General features: G+C 40.2%; 2 protein-coding genes across 4 annotated transcripts in view; both read left to right on the forward strand.

Moving 5' to 3' along the window:
* AP1G1 (adaptor related protein complex 1 subunit gamma 1) overlaps positions 1 to 4,432 on the forward strand; it is an 80,812-nt gene extending 76,380 nt beyond the window's left edge. Inside the window, exon 23 of one of the 2 annotated variants that reach the window (XM_036832727.1) lies at positions 255 to 4,432. In XM_036832727.1, the coding sequence (XP_036688622.1) occupies positions 255 to 356 (102 nt within the window). In that variant the 3' untranslated portion in view covers positions 357 to 4,432. The remainder of the gene's footprint in view (positions 1 to 254) is intronic. The other variant, XM_036832726.1, reaches the window with a different exon arrangement.
* A 3,819-nt stretch (positions 4,433 to 8,251) lies between these two features.
* PHLPP2 (PH domain and leucine rich repeat protein phosphatase 2) overlaps positions 8,252 to 24,908 on the forward strand; it is a 73,138-nt gene continuing 56,481 nt past the window's right edge. For both annotated transcript variants that reach the window (XM_036834199.1, XM_036834200.1), the window contains exons 1-2: positions 8,252 to 8,415; positions 15,752 to 16,029. In XM_036834199.1, coding sequence (XP_036690094.1) covers positions 8,317 to 8,415; positions 15,752 to 16,029 — 377 coding nt within the window. In that variant the 5' untranslated portion in view covers positions 8,252 to 8,316. The remainder of the gene's footprint in view (positions 8,416 to 15,751; positions 16,030 to 24,908) is intronic.

Raw genomic sequence — 24,908 nt, forward strand, 5'->3', positions numbered from 1 at the left:
AATGTGGTTCTAGGATTGAAGCCAACAGTGAGTTCTGGAGATGCATTTTCTCTACTTGACTGCATGATGTTGGCTAATAGCTAGAGTACTAGGTGGTTTTTGTTGTTGTTGTTTTTTGCCTGTGTTTCATTTTTAAGAGAGTTCTGCTTTAAAATAATATGTGTTTTCTAAGATTAAAAGTCTATTTGTAGACTGTACAGATTCTAAAGATTTTATTTCAGTGTGTAATTTTTTATTCTCTTTTCTTCTCACAGCAACAGCTGCGAATGCGGATCAAGCTCACATATAATCACAAGGGCTCAGCAATGCAAGATCTAGCAGAGGTGAACAACTTTCCCCCTCAGTCCTGGCAATGAGGGTCCAGCACCATTCTCATTCTTATCCCACTCAATCAAAGGAACTCTGGGAAGGAGATTATGATCGCTGCAAGTCCCCCCCAACTGTACCATGGGCATGAGGAGCTGAAGAGAACTGTTGAGGAGGATTTTCCTAAAGTTATAGCTGACCTTGAAGCGTTGTTAAAGACTAATCTCCTCTCCTCCACTGTTGAGGCCGGCTGCTTCTGGAGGCTACTTTGCACTCTTCCTCCTCCTCTCCTTTTTCTGCACTTCTCCACCCCTCCTACATTTACAGCCAGAATCAACATTCCCTGAGCCCCTGAGGAAATCAGCAGCTGGTCTGGAGGAGAGGACTGGAATTCATGGCAAGAAGACACTCACTCTGTCTCTGCAGCAAGGAGTTGCCCCTTCTTTTTACTGTGTTTCTCTGTGGACTGGGCGAGGTGGGGTATTTACTCCTCACTAGCTGGGTTACCATCTTCAGGCGCTTTTTACATCTGGCATTGAGAACGGAAATGTAACAGTGGACATGAGGGAGCCCTGCCTTTTTCTACTGGTTCCCCCAATGTTTGAAAGAGGCATTAGGCTCCTGGTAGCCTTTTCTGTGCATTGCTGTATACACACAGACACACACATGTATGTATGTTTGTTACCAAGAACTGGTCAGACCTTGAAAGGTTATTTGTAAACACTGGACAGATGCAGTTAAAAAGAGCTTTTGTTTAGATTTGGCATGAAGGATATGGTGCTCTATTTGTAATAGAAACTTCAAAGGCTCTTCCAGCCCCCCTTTCTCTGCATTCTTTAGCTGTAGTCATGAGTACTCTCCATGATTTTCAAAATTGAGTCCCCTTAAAGTGCAAAGTGGACAATTTACAAAAGATATATTAATAGTTATTAATGCCCCTATTCCCACCACAAATTTTAAAGTTTCTCCTAAACCCATAACTTGCCTGAACTATGGTAAATGGGTGGAAAGAGGAGTTTGCCACTTTTAAAGTACAGACTCCTTAACAAAAGCACCTTTGCCCACAGGAAGAGTGAGTATCTGATTCACTCTAGAGCATATTGGAGTCATCTTCTCCATTACTCTAAATCTCCCTTTTTATTTCCTGAGCCTGGCTTGGACCTTGGCATTCCGTTTGAATTCCTTCTTCTAACTGGAACATTTGTGTTGTATCTGTAACACTGGCACTGAAATAAAGACCACACAGTTAAAGAAATCTTTCCTATATCGTACTTTATGGTGTTGGAATGAAGCCTTGTAGCTTCCTTGCCCCCTGTGTCAGAGGAAGTCTTATGGACACCATAGGGTAGGAATATCCTTTCCTGAGTGTGAGAAGTTGGTCTCTCAAGAGAGGCCAATCTTATGAGTATCTGCATCAAAGACTTGAGATCTGGAGCTTTTTAAACTAGTGAGAGTGCCGAGTGCTTTTAGAAAGGACCCTCATGTTATCAAACCTTAACACTGAGTTGCTGGCATGAGGTAAGGTGACTCTCCTGTGGCACATGTTGAATGTACTGTGTACATTCGGGTGCACAGGTGCCATGTCTGATGTACTAAAGAAAAGGAAAAGTCAGGCCCACCTTGCTCTTAAAATATTTGCAATCATTACTGTATTGAGTACAGTACAAGGACCACTTTGGCTTTGGTCTTAAAACTGGATACAGATATCCATTTTTTCCCCCTCCATTTCACCAAGCCTTTACTTAAAATCTTCAGTGTCTTGTCAAATCTAGGTCTGTATCAGATGCTAGATTATTCCTAACATTTGACAAACTGGAGTTGAACTAAAGGCTCCAAAGGGGGAACTTTCTGGTCTTATTTTAGTCTTTAAGAGCAAGATTTGCTAAAACTTATTCTAGTGGGTAAATGGTTGACTGAGTCAAGAACAGGATATTATCTTGTGCATAGTTTTCAGTAAAGTAAGTGTGGTCTAGTGTGTGTTTCAAACAACTGCTCTGCCTGTGCGATGAAAAATAGTCTTTAAAGGTTTCTTTGCAGACTGATTTCATTGGATGGATACTTAATGCTGTGAAACGTGATAGGATTAACATAATATTGGTGGATTTCTTGAATAGAATTTGTCTAACATTCCTCTTGTGGTTGAGGCTTTATTTTCTCTCTCACGTTTATAGTTAACCAGCTCAAGTTTCTTTAGTTGAACTGATTTGAATCTCAGAAATCTGCTGAAGATCATGCTATGAGACAGTGCTAGCTAATGGGGCTGGAAAGGGTCTACTCTCGGAACAAAGTGTCTCCTTGGGTGAATGTAGTTTTGAGGTAGAGTTATGTGATCATCCATAGCTTTGTCTAGACAGAGTAAAAATCATGGCCTTAACACAAAGGGTGCTGTGTAGAATATGAAATGATTCCAGAGAGTGAACCTGAGCACCGTATTAAAGGACTAGCGGCCAGGTAGGATACTGATGGTTGTGAAGACTGTTTCAAATGATTGGATCTTTGAAAGCTTCAGCGTGCCTTAGTTTCTAGGATCAGAATTCGTTCTCCTCTCATTTGGCCGTGCTGCTAAAGGAGGAATCTCTTAATTTCTATGAATACTTGCACATTTCAGTTATTTCTTTCCCTAGTATAACCATTCAAGGGGGAGCAAATTTGTTTAGATTTACAACTTCAGAGCCATTGTGAGGAAAGGGTGATTTCCATGGCTGTTTTCATAACTCCAGGGTGATAAGCAGTGAGCCTAAACACACTTACTTGGACAATTTCACATGCACTTTTACCTCATTTTTTCCCCTCTTCCAGAGTAGTTTTTATTCTATACGCCCTCCCCACCCCCACAGTAATCCTAAGGGAGAATTCGTCTAAGTAATCTCAGAAATCTGTAGGAAGGGTGCTCTGCCCGAGAAGCTTCTCCCACTATGCTCCGGTGCTGTTACCTCGAGGTAATTTGGACAGCCATGGAATGTTTCATGCTGTGTATAGTGATCATCTGTTCATTTTAAGGTCTTTCTAATTTAAAGAAACATTCCTCAGTGTAACATCTGGGAGGGGATTCTTCCCTCTTGTTAGGTAAAAGATGTGCTTCGTACCCCTTGTTTGTCCCATTTATATAAGAAAACTGTCCAGCACTAACGGTTTGAGTATTTCCGTCTACTATATAACATGCTTTCCATTTTTATGTTGTTCTGAGAGGTTGGAAATTAGGGGATACTGTTTTCGAGGTTCAACTTCATTATCTTCTGCATTGGAAAATATTTGGGCTATGAGAACTAGGGGAAGGAAAGTTTGAATGCGTATGCTTTTTTCTAGTGAATGTGTATTACCCACATTGTCCTAAACAGAGAGTGAGCTAGAGAGCAAAAAGTGGATACTCACGAGCTTTGTGGTTGGTGGAGAGGTGGTACATGTCTGTGCACTCAGGAGTTTGGGAATGGGGAGGATCACTGAAAAGAGACGTGCTCAGAAAGTTCTGAAGTTTAAAACGCTTTGACCAGCTCTGGCTCGGGAGGGTGGGCCTACTTGTAGAACTGGAAGTGAATAACTCTTCTTCAAGCAATAGCAGTGAGTGGGTCCCATCTACAGGGTTCCAGGACCTGGAACATTCAAACAGAAGAAAAGGCTGAAGCAGCTTGCACAGTTGCTTCTTGAACTTCCACGAGGCTGATTCTGGCTTCAAGATGGAACATTGGAGTTTTGTTTTTGTTTTTGTTTTTGGAACCTGCTGTTGCGCTTTGTGTGTTTTGTTCTTGTTTTCTCTTTGGGGGCCTCATGGGAAAGAGCTTCTGAAGTCTTTCCTTTGTGAACTCCCACTGTGTCCCTGTATAGTCCCTTTTCTTTCATAATGTTGTAAGTTACATTTTCATTAAGCCCCATCACATCTTCTTTACTGTAAAAATATTAAAAGGCTGTTTCCAAGTGGGACAGCTAATGAAGTTCTAATTATTGCAGACATATTTTTGAGATGTAAAAAAAATTTAAAGTTAAATGATAAGTCTTAGAGGCGAGTGAGGAATAAAATGGATGTAAACATTTACATGGGATGCATTAGAATTCTGCTGTGTGTATTGTCTTTTGGTTGAAACAAATTATGAACAGTGACTAATAAAAAGTCAATACTCAATGATTTAAATTTTGCTTCCTCACTTCTTACAAGTGGATTAGAGAAGCCTTTGATGAGTTCTTATTCCAGAGCTTTGAGCTAAACTTACTGACCTGTTAATGTTCCTTTTACACAGAAATCTCACCAAGAGAGGAACTTGAACAAATTTTTAAAAACTTGAAGTTACAGACAGTGAAAAGTGCAATTGGAAATTTTAACTAGTGATTGTTTCCATGCTGGTATTCTCCACATGGGTGAATTCTCACACAAGGCAAAGAAATCATGTCAAGATGAATTGTATGTTAGAGGTGGTCATGAGCTTTTAGTTAAAAGCGTCTATTTGTGACTTGTTCAAGTTTATCTGTGACTAAGAAGAGGAAGGCTTGACCAGCCAAATGAATTCTGTTTCATGATCTATTTTATATGAACTCTTCCATAGAAGTGAGAGTGGTTGAAAGTTGGGAGCTTATGTGTTCTAGTACTCAGATGATCCCTGATAGTCCCTTATTGAGAAGAGGGAGAGTGTGATAGTTAGTCCCCTAACTGAGAAGTAGAAGGAAGTAGGCCTTGGCAATTATCTAGTTTATGCAGAAGTGCCCTTTGGTGCTGTTTGATAAGTGACATTTCTATAATCTTTTCTTATATGTGGCTTAGTTAAAATTCATCTTTGTTTCTAATATTAAATTTACTTGACACCTTCATCTCCATGTAACGAGATGAAAATATAAAAGCTGCAGTAGAAAACGTTAGCCAGTAATAGACTCCAGACATTTACTTAACAATACAGTGAATAGTGTTCAGATTTGAACTTCCATCCAGAAGGACCAAATTAATTTTTATCACTTTTTAAAAGTATTTTTCATGCTATTTCCTTCCCTGGTTCAGTTGTCCCCATATTCAACAATACAAAAATGTTCAAGGAAAAAAAAATCTTTCAAACCTGGGAGCCAGGTAAATACAGCCTGTTTATTTGAAACTAAAATAAGGAATATCTAAATCTGCTCAATCTGTGGTAGAAATAACAAAGGATTTAGGCCTAAAGATGACTTGTGATCATCAAAGGAGTGGGAACTAGCTATAAAGAAGAAAATGCAGTAAGCTCTTATGGCTCCTCTACCAAAATCTTACAGACGTGAACTCTCCTTCTCCAGACCTTCTTTCCATTTTGTAGTGAAGATTAGGAAGAGCTCCTGGGATAAAGTGTGTGTGTGTGTGTCCCTCCCCAACCCCTTCCAGGTGGAAAGAGAGAGGTATGCACAGCTGCTTACAGGAAGGGTACAGAGAGGAGGGAGTCTAATGACTTCTCTGTCTCTTGGCTTGATTCAAACTGATTTTTGTAATGATGAACCTGCAGTGAGGGCAGATGGATATTTGCACAAAAAATCCCAGAGGAATTTATTTTTAGGGTTAGTCTCAGCTGTTTACCATTTCTAGAAATTGTAGTTACATAACCCTTGGCATACATAATGCACACTGCCTTGAACTGGGGGAGAACATGAATATGTGACCTTTGAAACAGTATAAAATGTTAATGGCAATACATGATCTGAAAAGAAAACTCAGAATCAACTGTTCGTCACCACTTAACTGAATTGGATCTTAAACCATGGAGACCTTTAAAGAGAGCTGCGTCATAAATTATCCCCTGCAACACCTGGGCTCGTAGCTTTTTTGTTCTCTTTTTGAAAGAGGTACTACTGTTGTTGAAGAAATAGTAAATACATAACTTTTAGCATATTCTGAATTGATGCTTTAGCCCACTCTCCCATTAATTAAAAAAAAAAAAAAATCATCTACCACTGCTGTTCCCCAGCATGAACTCAAATGCTGGTCGTGTGACAGGATCCTTCCCCTTCAGATGATAAACTAATAAAGAGCCTCTGCTCATGAGATCTGGAAAAGGTAATGTGTAGTACCTCAAGAAACAGGCTTTTAGAAGCACTTAATTCTGAACCACATTTTCATTCTTTTCTCTGCCTGTCTGCCCTTGGTCAAGTCCACTTCTGTCTCCATATTGGTGCTTGTCCCTTACATACCAGTGTTCTTGCTGGAAGAAGTTACCCAATAAGCACTGAAATGGGAATCCAACTACTTTGAGTAGCTTTCTTGAAAGTAATTTCAGGGTAGAAGGAAAACCCAGGAGGTAGACAACTTAAAGAGTTTTTTTCACTTTACACCAGACTCACAGAGACATCATTTTAAATTCACTAAAATGAGACAAAGAAATGACGATGACTGGAGATTGGAATTTTGGTATATACAAAGTAACTCATGAGAGGGGAGAAAGTAGTGACCAAACTTTCACAGAAGAAATAATTTTTACAGAGTTAGAATCTTTGTAAGAGTCAAATTTTGTCTTGGAATTTAAAATATCTATAAATGCATACATAGAAGAGGGGAAGAGACTGCACTGATAGATGTCAAACTCTTGTTCTAAATCTACAATTAAAATATTCTTAACATATAGTTGGTCTGGACTAGGCAAGCTGAAGCAATGGTTAATAGGTGATACCATTTATACCAATTTTTCAAAGCACAAGAAATTGTTTTTTTCTGCTAATTCCTTAGAAGTTGCCTGAAGATTCAACACCTGTGTAGGAGGGGGAGACCTAAAAATCCAGAGGTCTAGAAGGTATCCTAAGACAATTTAGAGCAGAATTAACAAGAGGACTCTAAGGAATTGAGTGTCTCTTAAATTTGGAAATTCAGAATAATAGTGACACCTATGAATCACTCACTATGTGTCAAGCACTTTGTATGCATTTGCAAAATCTTCATAATAACTACTCTACAGACTAATTTCTATTTCACAGCTAAGAACCAAAGGCTTAGATAAAATAGCACAAGGGTATAGATCTAATAATAAGAGGTAGAGCTGAAATTTGGAATCTGGCTGTCTGATTTGGCCCACTGGCCAGTCACAAAACTATCACTGCAGGAACTAAAAGAAAATAATAAAAATTTTCTGAACTAGAATTGCAAATAATAAAATGGCTTTCAGACCAGACCACATTACTGCTTGAAGCAGAGAACAATATTCTGATAATTTTACTACATGAGGAGAAATTAAAATGTGGCTGGGAGGTGAGATGACATTTTGTATACGAGGTGGGGTCGAATTTGCTGAAGAAGGCCGTGAGCATCTCTAATAAGGAAGAGAAAGGGCCTTGCTAAGGTGAGAATTCTCAACAATGGCTTTGTACGTGAAGGTGACAGTCAGTGGTGAAAGTTCAATGGCTTTGTACGTGAGGGTGACAGTCCAGTTTTTTCTTTTTCTTAATTGAAGCATAGTTGTTTTACAATATTGTGTTAATGTCTGCTGTACAACAAAGTGATTCAGCTATAAATATATATACATTATTTTTTCATATTCTTTTCCATTATGTTTTATCATAGGATATTGAATATAGGCATCCGGTTTTGAAGTACAGAGGGAAGGTATGGGAAAGGTCAGTTACAAGAGCCACCCTTGGCGGAGGGCAGCGTCCCCGCGTCACTATTGACAGGTGCAGCCCTCCACCCCCCCCCTTCCTTGTCCAGCCCGTACTTCGGAGGCGGGGACAGCAGCAAATAATCCTCCCTGTACCTCATTCCTCCAAACCGAGGGCGGCCGACAACGGAGGCCCAGCCCTGCGGTGGCGCCGGCCTCCGCCCGCGAGGTCCCCTGCCGCCCGCCCAGTGGTTTGCGGCTCGCAGCGCCCAGGACGCACCGGGCCCGCGGCTACGCAGGGCCGAAAGGGCTGCGGGTGGGGCGGGGCCCGCGGGGCTGCGGGTGGGGCGGGGCCGGCGGGGCGGCAGGGGGCTGGGCCGGCGGGCTGCGGGGGGCGGGGCCGCAGGCTGTTCGCGCTCGCCGCCGAGGCTCCGTGCGGCGTAGCGCCGGCCGGGCGTCCCTGTGCAGCCTCCGCCAGCCGCAGATGGGGGAGGTGGAGCCGGGCCCCGCGGGCCCGCTCGAACCTCCGGAGCCGCCCGAAGCGCCCGCGAGCCGCCGGCCGGGCGGGATCCGGGTCCTGAAGGTGAGGTGGGCGGGCGGGTTGGGGAGGGAGCGAGAGCGGAGAGAGGCCACCCCTACCCCGCGCGGTGGCCGAGGCAGCCGGCGACCCCCACCTCGCGTCGGTCAGTCAGCCTTGCGGCTTAGTCGCCCCCAAAACCCGGCTGGAGGGGCCGCGGCACCAGCGGAGGCCTCTGCAGCTGGCCCCCGCCGAGGCCGCGGCCGCCTCCGTCCCCACCGCTGCCCATCCCTGGCCGCGTGCCACCCGCCTCGCAGGCCCACGCCTTGGGGCCGGCGTCCACCCGGTCGCCGCCGCCACTCGGCTCCTTCAGGACCCTGGGGCCCGCCTCTGCCTCTCCCGGTTGCGCACGGGGCCCCAAGGCCGGCGGCTCCTGGCCCGAGAGCGGAGCTGATAGTACGCAGGGCTTTCTCCCCGGACACCTGAAGACATCACCCCAGCGGGAGGATGGCGGCGGTGATTGGCCGGGCGCTGCGGTGTGCTGGGGCTGCGCCGGCTGGAGTGGGCCGCCTCTGCCCTCGGAGCTTACCACCGAAGTTAAGAGCCGCTTCTCGCTCCGGAGCGCGGGCCTGGAGAGAGAATCCCCGGAGGAGCTTAATCTCGGAGAATCGCTGGGCGTGTTGCAGAAGGGAGGAGGGGTTGGACGAAAAGGGGCATTCCTGCTGGCGGGAGTGGGGCTGACGATCCAGAGAGACGGCGACGGGGGAGCAGTTATGCAACAGGCAGCTAACGGGGCTTTTGGTAGGAACTGGGGGGGAGTAGGAGGAAATGAAGGCAGATGCAGGCAAGGGGGGAGCGGAGTCTTGAAGGTGATGACAAGAAGTTAAAATGCACAAGGAATGTAGAGTGGGAAGGGGACAGTGAAGGTGGTTAAAAGGAGGGGTTGTGGGAGACACACTGGATAGAGTTTTCTACTAGCCTTCGAAATAGTTGGAGAGAAATTTTTCTGTAGGTCAGATATGTAAACTAGGTGTCCTGGAGATGGAGTGGAATTCCTTCTAAAGTTCTAGAAGAGGAATCAGCAGGCTTTAAAACTTGCCAGAGAAAAGGAAGAGAGCAAAGAAAATTTAGATTTGACGTGTTTAAAAAATACTTTGCAAAACAATGAAAATGCATAATGTTTAAAAATTCATTAAGTAATAGTTGTTCTTTGGGATTGAGGGTGCGCACTATATACGCGCCACTAAGATTATACCTAGGGCATCACAAAGAAACAACAACATTGAAAAAAATAATCGATTTGAAGCATCTGGTGAATCCATGAAACAACATAAATTAGAACTCTAAAATATAAAACATCACATGTGTATGTATAACTGATTCACTTTGTTATAAAGCAGAAACTAACACACCATTGTAAAGCAATTATACTCCAATAAAGATGTTAAAAAAAAAAAAAAACATTTTTTCTGCTACTACCTCCCAGTCTTAATGCAGCGACTTAAAGAAATAACTTTTCATAGTTTATCTCCACTTCTGCATAGACCTTATACATATTTACTTTAATCATGTTTTATATTAAATATAATTACTCACATTATATTAAATATAATTTATATTAAAATTATATTTTAATTAAATATAATTACTCAAAGGCTTTTGGATATTTACTTAAAACTGTAAGGTCGCAAAAATGTAAATTGTGAATGAACTTAAAAAAGTTCTGCTGGCCTGGCTTATCAGGAAAGGGCAGGTCTGAGAGATAGGTAGTGCCCTCTGGCCTAGAAGGTAAACAGCCTTGGCTATTTTTACAACTATTTTTTTGGTGGAGAGAGAGTGAGTTGTGGGAGGGAAGGAATTGAGAAATGAGGATCTTTTCTGAAAGGTTCGACCTTCCTACACTTCCAGGAAGTGGTCCAACCTACCACTGGTTCCGTGGGGTTCCAATCTGGGGACCATTAGAAAGAGTCCAGAAATTGATCTTGATTATAGTGCTGAGCTGGTGATGTGGGAGGCTAACAGTGTCTTAGACCTTTGCATCCTTGCAAATAAATGGGATAGGCTATGAAGAATAGGTGCGGTGTGTTCTACAGACAGAAGTTCCCTTCAGTAGCTGAGTGGTTGAATTTTGCATCAGGTGAAACTGGAAAGGAATATTTAAGTAGAAGACTTTCAGAATGGGGAAGAAAGCCATAGTCTCCTACATGTTCTTTTCTGAAAACCCTTTGAAAAAGGCTTACCATTCTTTTTTTGTAACTCTTTTATACTTAATACCAAATCATGAACATCATTATTGTCAAAGAGTATAGATCTTCTTAAAAAGGCTAATATAGCTAAACTGGTGTAACTTTAGCCAGGTTAGATCTAGGTCCACCGTATGGCATACTGGAAAATTTGATTCAAAATCTGCCCCCAGATTTATTTAGCAAATTGCTATTTATTTAAACATCTTTATTAGAGTATAATTGCTTTACAATGGTGTGTCAGTTTCTGCTTTATAACAAAGTGAATCAGTTATACATATGTTCCCATATCTCTTCCCTCTTGCATCTCCCTCCCTCCTACCCTCTCTATCCCACCCCTCTAGGTGGTCACAAAGCACCGAGCTGATCTCTCTGTGCTATGCAGCTGCTTCCCACTAGCTATCTATTTTACGTTTGGTAGTGTATATATGTCCATGCCACTCTCTCACTTTGTCCCAGCTTACCCTTCCCCCCTCCCCGTATCCTCAAGTCCATTCCCTAGTAGGTCTGCATCTTTATTCCCATCTTGCCCGTAGGTTCTTCTGACCATTTTCTTTTTTTTTAGATTCCATATATATGTGTTAGCATACGGTATTTGTTTTTCTCTTTCTGACTTACTTCACTCTGTATGACAGTCTCTAGGTCCATCCACCTCACTACAGATAACTCAGTTTCGTTCCTTTTTATGGCTGAGTAATATTCCATTGTATATATGTGCCACATCTTCTTTATCCATTCATCTGTTGATGGACACTTCGGTTGCTTCCATGTCCTGGCTATTGTAAATAGAGCTGCAATGAACATTTTGGTACATGACTCTTTTTGAATTTTGGTTTTCTCAGGGTATATGCCCAGTAGTGGGATTGCTGGGTCGTATGGTAGTTCTATTTTTAGTTTTTTAAGGAACCTCCATACTGTTCTCCATAGTGGCTGTATCAATTTACATTCCCACCAACAGTGCAAGAGGGTTCCCTTTTCTCCACAGCAAATTGCTATTTAGAATATAGTCCTTTATAACTGTAGTTGGAATATAAGTATGAGATTTTTAATACTCTTTAAGATTATTGGGAGTATCCTTGAAGCAGAAATTTCCAGATGTTTGGAAATTTGGAGAGTTTTTTTTTCTTTTTTTTTTACTCAGTCTGTAGAAGAAATGAAGTTATAATTAATCTAGTCAGTGGATTCTGTGAGACGTGTTTTTTCAATAATAGTTTCAGGTTTTTATCAACATAATGTGTGTGTATGGCTTTTAAAATCAATTACTACCAAAAAGACTTCAATGAACTGAAATATTCTTCCCCTCTTTGTCTCATCCACCCCTTCCAAAATATTCCTTAGCATGTATATTCCTAGAGATGAGCCCATATTCTAAAGTTTTGAATGCAGGAACATATCTCCTACTTTAGGATATTTCAGTCTAGTAGAACTCACTGAGTATGAAGAGTTACTTCAGTAGATCCTGTTCTACCATGCATACCTGAGAGTTAGTTCATTGGACGTTTAATAGTTTATCACCTTTGAACTGATCAGAGCCCTCATTTTTAGAGGGTTAAAAGTGTAAAACTGAAGTGGGTACTTAAATCATGGCTTACTCTGAAGATTTCGGCTTTCTAGAAATATCTTTAAGTCTTAAATGTGCTCTTTATACATTTGTTTGATGTGAGGATGATTATAGTTATGTTGCCTTTTAGAGAAACTTGTCAATAGTTCTTATATAAGAGTAAAGGGAGGAAATAAAGTGTTCTCCATCTAGCAATTCCAGTGGAATAGTGATTCTAAAAGCTTCAAGCATCTCAGAGGACAGAAGTGACCTTTCCAACATTTACCTGATGGTTTAGGCAGTGGAGAAGGAAGCACTAGCTAATTCAGCAGTAACTAATGATAGCCAAACAGTCCATCTAGATTGTTGCCAGAAGGCTATGCTTGCTTGGTATCTAGGCCTTTAAATGCCCATTGGACAGGTTTAAGAGAATGATATCTACTAAAGTTTTAACTCAGCAGTTTATTTTCATGGGGTGGAATATATCATATAAACAGGAGATACATTCTTTGACCAACAACACATGGGTTTCAACAGTGTAAAGTTCTTAAAGACTTTATCTATAGTCTTAAGGGAAATAGATATACACATTAAAAAATGACTGTTAAAAATCCTCACAGAAGAAAAATCATGGATGAACTAATGTAATACTTCCTGGGGTCTGCCTTGACTTTTCTAAGATTGAGAAGGTTAGTGGGATATCATTTGACCTTAAAAAGTTTTTTTAAAGAAGTTTTTTGGTGGATGTGTGGAGTGGTGTCCACTGGCCCTCTCTTAATAGCAGTAAGCAAAATTTCTCTCCACTGACTGCAGAATGCAGAGCTTCTTTGTATAAATGTTACTGCACCATATAGAATACTGTTTTCAGATGGTTCAGTTGATCTTTACCGAAGATTAAAAAATAAGGAATATTTAAAATCACTGTCTAATTATGCAGTGGTTAAGATTATTTAGTGGTGCAAATATGATTGTCCCTGTGTTTATAAAATAAGTGCTCAAAAGCCCTTTGTTAATTCTGAGATGTTCAGCTTTGAGAAAATGCTCTTGATGAGAAGAAAGACACCTAGTTCCCACTTGTAGCAGGGGTTTATCCTACTTACCTAAAGTTAGAATCAGTAATAATCCTCATGGTTTTGATTAGCTATACTCAAATCCCTAAGATCTGTAAAATGATCGATTCACGTATTATCATAAATTTAAACAATGAAGCCATTCTCGATTTCTTGTTTTTCTTTCTCTCCATGTGGGGAATACCTTCTAACTTTTCCTTCCCCTTTCTTTATCATCTTCAGAGATTTAATTTTAGGCGCTACAGTTATCCTCAAATATTTAATCTCAGTAATTACAAAAATAATATTTGCTTTATTTATAGATATTTCTGTTTTCCAGTGAGGAATAGAAGCAAAAGTATTTTATTTACTTTGTGGCTGATACAGAGGAAAGATGATAGGGTTTCCTATAAAAATGGAGATTTTTTTCCCCAAGTTTGTTCAACTTCTTACTAAAGCTAATTAGGCTAAAGTACAGACTGGGAATAAATGTCTGTGACATTACTGAGTTCTGCATGCATCTCTGGGCCACCCAGGTGCTAAGGTACTGTAATAGGTTCTCAGTGTATAAGAGAAGAAGAAATACCAAATAAATAATTAAAAGCTCATTGTGATTTACATGGTAATGGAAGTATGTTTAAGGTGAAGAAGTTCTGTGGAGGAGAGTGTAGAGTTATTAATTCTTTTTAATTAGGAGGAGAAAGCAGGGATGGGAGACATGGAAAGCTCCACAGAGAGGGTGACATTTGAGTAATTTTGAAGAATATTCAGATGGACAAGATGGAGAAGGACATTTCAGGCAAGTCACAGAATTGTGGAATAGTTGGTGTGTTTGGGGAGTTGGATATGACAAACAGAGTGAAATACAGTGGGGAGTGGCCCTGGAGAGGTGTGTCAGTGTAATTGTTTGTGGAAATTAGTTTTTTATTAATGGGAATAGAAATGGCCCATTTAAAAAAAAATAGAGCAGGTAAATATTGATCTTTAGAAACGTTATATTACTGTAGCAGTTGTTTTTGCTTTGAGATAATGTGACTTCACAATGTATATGCATACCTAAGTTATCAAATGCAACAGTAATTTTTTTTTTTGAAACATGAAGATAATGGAAAGAATATTTGTGCAGTATTGTGTTGATTCTGTAATTCCTTATTTGGGATATGAGGCAGAGGACTAGGACCCTAGAGAAACTTTCAGTTTGCATATGGAGACATACAGAAATGTTTATTGCAGCATTGTTTCCAACAGTGAAAAATTAGAAACAAACTAAATGCCCTCAGCAGGAGAATGGATAAATTTCAGTGTATTCGTATAATGGAATATTATTCAAAAGAATGAGCAGGGTGTATTAATCATAGATATATCTCTAAACCAATGTTGAATCAAACAAAAAAAATTACAGGGTGAAACATAAGTATGTTAGGTTTTAGATAAAGTTTTAAATCATGTAAAACAATATAGAGTTTATAGATATATACGTATATGGCAAACATAAAAAATGCATGGGAGGACTTTCCTGGTGGCACATTGGTTAAGAATCCACCTGCCAACGCAGGGGACACGGGTTTGAGCCCTGGTCTCGGAAGATCCCACATGCCGTGGAGCAACTAAGCCCGTGAGCCACAACTACTGAGCCCACATGCCACAACTACTGAAGCCCACTCACCTAGAGCCTGTGCTTGGCAACAAGAGAAGCCACCACAATGAGAAGCCCATGTACCGCAACGAAGAGCAGCCCCCGCTCGCCACAACTAGAGAAGGCCCATGCGCAGCAACGAAGACCCAACACAGCCAAAAATCAATCAATCAATCAATAAAAATCAGAAATTAAAAAAAAAATGCATGGGATGACAAACACTATAGTAGAGTGTTTATTTCTGGGGAGAGAGGGAGGGGAATGGGATTTTTTTAGGTAGGTGGCTTTAGCTATATATGTAAGGATATATCGTATGTATGTTCTTTAGAATCATGATCTGAACTAAATATGGCAAAATATTAAAGTTTGTGAAAATTAGGTAGTAGGTACACTACTGTTGTTCTTGACATTTTTCTGAAAACATGAAGAAAAAAAAAGGTCAGAAGATGACTGACAGGGACTTCCCTGGTGGGGAAGAATCGGCCTTCCAATGCAGGGCACATGGGTTTTGATCCCTGGTTGGGGAATTAAGATCCCACATGCCGCGAGGCAACTAAGCCCGTGCGCCTCAAACTACAGAGCCCACGTGCCCTGGAGCCTGTGCGCCACAATTAGAGAAAGAAAACCCGCACACCGCAATGAAGTTCCCGTGTGCCGCCACTAAGACCTGACGCAGCCAAAAATAAAAAAGTAAAAAAATTAAAAATAGAAAAAAAAAAAGAAGATGATGGACAGAGACATGAACAGCTAGCAGTAAAGAGAATGAAATTTTTCAGTTTAGGGATGGGCATGGCAGGTGCAGAAGGCTCTGTGAGAGGAGGTGGTACTGAGTCAAGTATTGGTGACTACGGAGTGGAAAGGCGGGCTGAGGACTGAATGTGTCTAATTCAGTCAGACATTTGAGCTAATGATTTCTTTTTCCTGACGTTTTTAGAGAACTATGAAACGCAATGGGAGCAGACATTGTCTGAATAGGAGAAGTAGGTTTGGCTCTCGAGAGAGAGACTGGCTGAGAGAAGATGTGAAGAGAGGCTGTGTTTACCTGTACGGAGCAGACACCGCCACGGCCACTGCGGTCAGCGCCTCCTCCGCTGCCTCCTCCTCCTCCGACTTACATCTTGTCCTTTGCACAGTAGACACGCCAACGTCAGAAATTTGTGCTGGAGAGGGAAGGGAACGTCTTTATTTGCAGCTTCATGGAGACCTGGTCAGGTGAGGTCAGAGTTTTACCACTAATTCTCCTGCAGTATAAGTCACATGTGTTTCTGCTTGGAAGTGGGCTTTAGGATTTTATTCGTGCTGGAGCTGATGATGGTTATGGGGTCACTAGGCTTGGAAAAAGATTTGTCCTTGGAATGCTGACATTAGGATTCTTGAATTTAAAAACTGTCAGTGAAGGAAAATTTGATAGTTACTTCATTTGGATTATATCATAGGTCGGATATCTAAATTTAAAATAAATTTTTTTTTAAAGTTTTTTAAAATTAAATTTATTTATTTTTGGCTGCATTGGGTCTTCGTTGCTGTGCGCGGGCTTTCTCTAGTTGCGGTGAGTGGGGGCTACTCTTCGTTGCGGTGCGCGGGCTTCTCATTGCGGTGGCTTCTCTTGTTGTGGAGCACGGGCTGTAGGCACGTGGGCTTCAGTAGTTGTGGCTCGCAGGCTCAGTGGTTGTGACTCACGGGCTCTAGAGTGCGGGCTCAGTAGTTGTGGCTTGCGGGCTTAGTTGCTCTGTGGCATGTGGGGTCCTCCCGGACCAGGGCACGAACCCGTGTCCCCTGAATTGGCAGGCGGATTCTTAACCACTGCGCTGCCAGGGAAGCCCAAAATAAATATTTTTAAAGTTTTTAAGTAATACATATAAACAGAATGAAATAGAAATGTATAAAAGGAAATAGAATGAGAAGTACTTATGGTCATGCATGAGTATGTGTCATTATTTGTATATAAATTTTAAAAACTAACGGTGCTACATGCAACATGTCAACTTAATATCTCTTAGAAATCTTTCCATATTAATATTTATATAATTTTCACTTATTTAATGGCTAAATAGTATTTCATTTTATGAATCTACCACAATTTTAGCTGGTCTCCTATTAATGGACATGTAGGTTGTTACCAGTTTTTTACTACAAGTACTGCTGCAATTAATATCCTTGTACCTGTGATATTTCTCCCATGTGGAAGTCATCTGTAGGGTAAAGTCCTAGAAGTGGAATTGCTGGCTCAGAGGGTATGTGCATGTTTAATTTTGATAGATTTTGTCAAATTCCTCTTCATAGAACTTATACTTTGATGAATAATATAAAAGTATACTTATTTCCCCCTTACTTTCTCCAGAATATGTTAAATTTTACCTATACCGACACATCCTCATGCACGAGCACATACTTGATTGTGAATAGAAATGATTGTCAACAGTTTTTAGAGAATCATAAATTCAACATTCCAAGGACAAATCTTTTTTCAAGCCTGATGACTTAGAATTTTGCAAATCTGATAGGAATTTTGTTATTTTGTTTTAATTTTCATTTATGTTAATGAGTTAGGTTGAACATATTTTCATAGGTTTAAAAGCCATTTGTGTTTTCTTTAAAATCTTTTATATAAACGTGAAGAAAAAGTAGTCTCATAGTAGTCTTATACTGTGCGTATGAACTCTTTTATTCAGCTTTTTAAAAAAAAAACTATTAGTTCTTTGAGTTAGACCTCGAATAAGAGCTCCTTAAGTGCCTGACCATTGACTTTCTCTCCTCCCCTTTCCCTGTAATAAATAAATGTCTCAAAACAGAATTCACAACTGTGGATTCAGTACTGTTGAAAGTGAGAAAGGAGGCTCCCACTTACACCTAAAAATGTGGCAACGATAGTAACGCCTTTAGCTGAGCTAAACATTGATATCATTTTAAAGTCTAAACTGGGGTTTATTATGTGTTCCTTTAGGATTTGGACTAATTCCTGAAAAAGTAGATTAGCACTTGAATGTTTTCCTTGTTCACCAGTTAACTACATTTCCTAAATCCATTTGTAAAATGAAAGGATCAGACTGGGTGATCCTTAGGCTTTTCTAAATCTTAACACTGATTCTGATCTAATTTTATCAGGTGGAAAGCCTTGACCTACATTATAGCTGGTAGTGATTGACGGAGTTCAAGTATTTAAACCTAAGACTTAACTCATCTGTATACCAATGTGCGTATATACAAAAATACTAGAAAAGTGGAGAAAACCCCACTTGAATTGGCTTGCTACTACTAGTTGTGTAGTTAGTTAAGAATCCAAATGTGACACAATTTACTTTTGTGAATCTAAACTGTACTTACAGTGGAGTTTGTCTCTTTTTAGTCCTGTAGCCTTGATAATTTTGTAATGAAATAGCTCTTCGAAAACATGATTGATTACAAAATAATGAAAACACTGTTGAACTGTGGTTTGAAGATATGAATATATTTTCTTTTTTTAAAAATTAAAAAAAATTTGTACAATTTTTAAAGGTTATACTCCATTTGCACTTATTATAAAATATTGGCTATATCCCCTGTGCTGTACACTACATCCTTGTAGCCTGTCTGACACCCAGTAGTCTGTGCCTCCCACTCCCCCCCCTTCCCGCTGTGTTGCTCCTTCACCCCCCACTGGTAGCCCCTAGTTTGTTCTCTATATTTGCAAGGCTGCTTCTTTTTTGTTACATTCACTAGTTTGTTGTGTTTTTAGATTCCACATAGAAGTGCGATCATACATTATTTGAGATCCGAATATCTTTTCATTGCTGGAGTAGGAGCTCAAGAAGCCTCAGCCAGCCAAAGAAATGATGATGATAGATTTTAGCTAACATTAAGTGTTTTCTTTGGCTAGTTAATGGGCTTACTGCTTTATGCACATTTTCTCATTAAATCCTCACAGTAACTCTAAGAGAGGTAGGGTTATTCCTTTCCAGTGAGGAAAATTGAGGCTCTTCGAGAGGTCCGGTAACCTGTTCAAGGCCAGGCAGGTACTGCCAAGCAGTTGGAATGTTGACATCATTCATGATAGATGGCGGACTTCCTTCTGAGTAAAGGCCCTCCCGGAGGGGAACTGGCACAGTGTGCCTTACTCAGTTTCACTATTTAATCATAATTGTTTAAAGATCTTTTTTAGACCTCTTACTCAACGGTTAATTGCTCGAGTTCAGCCTTATGGGTATCGCATCAGAAGAATAGGTACTTTCTTTGTAATAGCCCTTCATAAGATAGTTGACAGTCTAATGCAATATCTTTTTTTAATAACATTTTTTGCTGCTTAATGAAGTGTGATTTATGTTCATTGTAGAAATTTTGGAAAAATGAAAAAGTATAAAGAGAAATAATTTTCCTTGCTTGTGCTTTTTGTAGATTATCTCACTTAATCCTCATAACAATCTTGTGAGGTAAATACTTTCCCCATTTTATAGATGAGGAAAATGAGTCTTAAAAGAGTTAATCATCTCACCTAGAATCACTTGGCTGGTAAGTGTAGAGCTGGAATTTGAACTCTGGCATTCTGACACCAGATCCCATATATTACCTCTCCCTTCCCCCGCCATGCTGACATTTTTTTTCCAGATCTTTTTCAAAATGAGTGTGTGTGTGTAATTTTTTAAAATTACGTATTTGGACCCACACCATATATTCAATTTTATTTACTGCTTACTTCAATTAATTTCCTTGTGTCATTAAAAATTCCTTAGATACCAGTTTTAATAACTACAGAATATTCTATTTTATGCATATACTATAACTTGTTTAAAATTTGAGACATTATATGCAGAAATGGTGTAGAGCTTGGATTCTGGATTGAGAGCGTGTGTGTTCAAATTGGCTCTGTTACTTTGCAAGTTGCCTAACGCTTTGTCCTCAGTTTACTAATCTGTACAATGGAGGATGATAATATTTACATTATAGAGTTATCATGAGGATTAAATAGATTATACATGTTATGAAGATTAAATGAATTAATACTTGTAACGATTCTTAAACTCTAATGTCCAGCTGGGGAGCTTGTTAAAATGCAGATTCTGATTCATTGGCTCTGGGGTGGGGCCTGTGGGTCTATATTTCTATTAAGCTCCTAAGTGATGTGCTACACTTTGAGGAGCAAGGAAGTAAACTACTTAAAATGATGCCTGGACCTGGTAAGTTCTCATTAAGTGTTACCTGTTTGGGTTGTTTCAAGTCATTCAACACTTAGAAGTAGTGTGATGACTAAACCTTTGCCCATGACTCTTTACGTTGTTGATTTCCGTGAACTACGTCCTAGAAATGGGATTACTGGCACTAAAATTACCCCATGTTTTTCCTAAATCATCCATGACTTCCTTCTTTCCTCACTCTTTTTTAATCATGGACTTGTCACTTGAATTTAACGGAGGGATTACTAGTTTATAGACTTTTAGCACTTGAAGGAACCTGAGACAGATATCTGCTGACAGGGGTCTTCAACCCCTGGAACTGGGCCGCACAGCAGGAGGTGAGCAGTGCACGAGTGAAGCTTCATCTGCTGCTCACCATTGCTCGCGTTACCACCTGAACCGCCTCCTGCCGCTCCCCACCAGCCTCCCCGCCACCGGGCCGTAGAAAAATTGTCTTCCACGAAACCGGCCCCTGGTGCCAAAAAGGCTGGGGACCGCTGCCTACTAGTAAAATGAACCTAACCTACCAGCCTCACCATCCACTGCCCTTTCCATCTGGAAATACGTGTGGGGGCAGGGCTTTTGGTTATCACAACTACAGGGGAGGGTTACCAGCATCTAGGGTCAGCATTCAGGACAGGGAGCCTTAATGTCCTCAATGTGTGGGACCATCTTGTACAGCAAAGAATTGTCCTGCCTAAAAGGCCAGTAACTTCCCCATGGGAATCACTGAAACCATTTTCTTTCGTTTTATGGATGTGCAACAGAGGCCTGGAGAGGTCAGGTCCAAAGCACATTCCTGCAGCTAGCTGCCTGGTGCTCGTGCTCTAGTTGGAACACAAGTATCCTGTCTCCCAGTCCAGTGCCCTTTACATGATACTATTTGGTCTGTCTGTTTTATTGGACTGTTTAAGTGACAGATGACTCAGTAGTGAAGCTTAGTGTAATCATTGCCTTCTCTTTGAAAAGTTGTAAAAATATCACATGTGAAATGAAGTGCCCTTTGGCTCATGGTCATATTTTTACTTTTATTTTCAGTCATCAAAATGACTAAGATTTCTGTGGTTGATACACTATCTTTTAAGATAAGCTAAGAATCAATAAAATATATCTAACAGAAAATTATGCCCTCAGGATTTGAGATCCTGAGTTCTAATTCCTTTACTATCACTGACTTGATGGGTGACCTCTTAACAAGTCACGAAAGTTTTGTTTACCATATCTTGATATTGTAAAAGTGGAATGAAAAGCCCTGTTTCAGGATACATACTGAGCTGATTAACCCTGAGGAAGGAAAAAGGAGATTATTTTTGTTTTGTGTTTCATATTTCTGTACTATTTTAAAGCTTTAAAAGAATGTGTTACACATTAATTTGTTTTTATTAAAACTTTGTTTCGTTTTTACATTTTAATACTTCTAAAATCAGTGTGTATCTTACAGTTGTTGGAAGGTCATAGTCTAATTGGCAGTGTTTTTTCTTTCTTAATGGTTATTACAATGCCATCTGGTTTACTGCAGTACAGTTCTGACACTAACCACGCAGAGTTTGCACAAACTTCCTTCACAAGTTAAAGGACATTACACCTGAAACTAACACAACGTTGTTAATCAGCTATACTCCAATATAAAATAAAAATTAAAACAAACAAAAAACAAGTTAAAGGGCCTGATCTCCAACAAGACCGCCCTGACTTTACACTCTGGTTGCACTTCTGGCCAACTGGATAAAAATTTAGGGGGCTCCCATGACCCCTTCAGGTTCAGTAATTCACTAGAATGTATCACAGAACACAAGAAAGCAATATTTAAGATGACAATTTTCGTATAAAGGATACAAATCAGGACCAGCCAGATGAAGACACACATAGGGCGAGGTCTGGGAGCATCGTGTTACCCTCCCAGCACATTAGTGTGTTCATCCATCGGGAAGCTTCAGTACAGAGTTTTTATTGAGGTATTATAGGGTAGGCTTGATTGATTTAATCATTGATCAGGTGCTTGAACTCAAATCTCCAGCCCTCCCCTCCCCCAAGGTCGGGCTCACTCCAAGCCCCAGCCCTCTCTTCACGTGGTTGGTCTTTCTGGTGACCAGCCCCCATCCTGAGTCAGCTCATTTCTTAGCATAAACCGAGGGGTGATCCAAGGGGCTCATGAATGACTAAGACACTCCCATTACTCAGGAAACTCTGAGGATTTAGAATCTACCCCACAGGAACCAGGGACTACGAAGGCTAGAAAGACTCTTATACAACAATGATGCATGGAAATAGTATATCTTTCAAATGATGATGTATTAGACTAATGACGTACAGTAATTTTAAAACATAACTTTTTATGTTTCTTGATGTAAGTTAACATATGAAGTGCTTTCAGCTCTCTTCTGCATAAATTTTTTATCTACATTTACAATATAATATTGTTTCCCTAAAGGAGGCTAGGCTTTGTAAGGAAACCGACACAGGTTCAAACCCTGATGCCATATGTACTAATTGTGTGACTCTCTGAACCTCATTTTTCTTATTTCCCGGTTTTGTAAAATGTGAGATACTTCCCAGCATAGTGTCAGGTATGGAGTAAACATTCATCAAAGTATCCTTGTTGTTTGTATCATGATCTGTATTGTCGATCTTAAAATTTTGCAGATTTTACCTTTATAGATGGCCAGAGATTGAGTTTTAACCTGACTTTGATGTAGAGAATGCTGCTCTGCTTTGTTAAGGTCTTGGATACAATATGTTGGGTTTTAATAATGTATACTTTTGCCTCCCACTATTAACTAGAATTCTTGTGAAATGATACCTGGAATGAAATGTACTCTTCTCTTACCTCTAACTTAACTGTGGACGCTGTTCAGATTGGCGAAGAGCTACAAACACTGTTGATAGCATTACTGTATTGGTTGGCTGGTTTCGAGAAAAATAACCATATGCACATATATTCAGATTTACAAGGACTATTGTAGCTCCTTGAAGCATTAGAAGTAAACTAAAACTGTTAACAATAGTCATATTGTCTCTTCTTAAAGCCCTAGTGGAAGTATTTCAAATGCTGAATGGAACCTTTCTTTGCTAACATACTCTCTCCTACACCTGTTTTGCAGTATATATATTTCCTTTGATTTGTGAGAGATTTAACACGCAGCTAATTAGCAGCCTGTTAAACTTTTGGAACTTTGAAACACAAAATTGATCCGTAAGCATATTACAGCATTTCCCTCCCCCATACTCTCTACTCTCTTAAGCAGATGAGTTTAATGAGTAAATGGAATTAGTCCCTCGTTTTACTTGTTTTTGCAGTTCTTGAGCTATTTCTTGTTTGCTCATTTATGCTGAATTAATAAGAGCAGATGTTGAGATTCTTTTGATTTTTTTTCCCCTCCCACCAGGGAAAATACTTTCTTTAGGTGGAAATATATAAAGAGGGTTTCCAAAATCTACAGAGCCTTTTTATTTTTTAAACTTTTTTTTTTTTTTTTTTTTTATAGCTACTTTATTTATTTATTTATTTATTTTTGGCTGTGTTGGGTCTTCGGTTCGTGCGAGGGCTTTCTCCAGTTACGGCAAGCGGGGGCCACTCTTCATCGCGGTGCGGGGACCGCTCTTCATCGCAGTGCGCGGGCCTTTCACTATCGCGGCCTCTCTTGTTGCGGAGCACAGGCTCCAGACGCGCAGGCTCAGTAGTTGTGGCTCACGGGCCCAGCTGCTCCGTGGCATGTGGGATCTTCCCAGACCAGGGCTCGAACCCGTGTCCCCTGCATTAGCAGGCAGGTTCTCAACCACTGCGCCACCAGGGAAGCCCTACAGAGCCTTTTTAGACCAGGAAATTTGATCAGGTAAAATATGTCAGAATTAGGATATTTCCATTTCTCCTGGTTTTCCAGAGAGAAATAGGAAAATTGAGTTAGTGAGCTTTAGCCTGAAAGTACTAATAATATTTCTTGGTCTTGAATATGTGATCATTATATGGAATTATATTTAAATACATTGAACTCTGTATCCAAAAATAATAGCAGTGTTCAGGTAGAATTTGTATTATATTAGCAAGGTGTCTTAAATACCTGAAAGAGCCCTGAGTTTTAAAAGACCCTAAAGATCATCTGGCCCAACTTGATTCTTAGAGGAAACTCTTCTAAAGTGTCCGTGACAGAGGGCTCTCTAGCTCTCTGTGAGCTATTTTGAGAGGTAGTCTGTTTCATTATTGGGCGTCTCTAATCATTAAGGTTCTTCCTCATTTTTTTTTTTTTTTCTTCCTCATTTTTTAATCAAGTCTACCTGTGCAACTTCTCCTTGGTCCTAGTCCTATTCTTTGGAGCAATCTAGATAGAGGAAGTCTAATCCTTCTTGACATTGGAAGGTAGAGAGAGCTCTTTATGCCCTTGGTCACCTTGTCTTCAAGTTAATCCTTCAGTCAGTCTTCCTCTTACATGGCTAACTGACCCGTCCAGGATATAGTTTATTAGAAGTCTCTCTTAAAATGCATCCTTCTTAGAAGAATTCTACCATTGTACTGGGAAGGTGCCTAATATTGTCACAGCCCTTTGTGGATTTTTATTTTATTTGACTAGAGATTAATTGTAACTGATACTTTTATTCTGAAAAGTTTATTTTTCATTTCTATTAAATTCAATATTTATTGGTCTTTGTAGGCTTTTAGTTCTTTGGTCATTCCCCATGTAGCAGTTCTGAGTTCATGGAAACTGAAAGTCAGAACTGAACAGTCAGGAGGGGCCAGGTAGTGGTTTTACTTTTATTTTTATTTACTTATTTATTTATTTTAGATATTTTTTAAAAATGTTTATTTATTTGGCTGTATTGGGTCTTAGTTGCGGCATGTGAGATCTAGTTCCCTGACCAGGGATCGAGCCCTGGCCCCCTGCATTGGGAGCATGGAGTCTTAGCCACTGGACCACCAGGGAAGTCCCTATTTTTATTTTTTACTTTCTG

The sequence above is a fragment of the Balaenoptera musculus genome, chromosome 19 (genome assembly GCF_009873245.2).
Source record: "Balaenoptera musculus isolate JJ_BM4_2016_0621 chromosome 19, mBalMus1.pri.v3, whole genome shotgun sequence".
Classification (NCBI taxonomy): domain Eukaryota; kingdom Metazoa; phylum Chordata; class Mammalia; order Artiodactyla; family Balaenopteridae; genus Balaenoptera; species Balaenoptera musculus.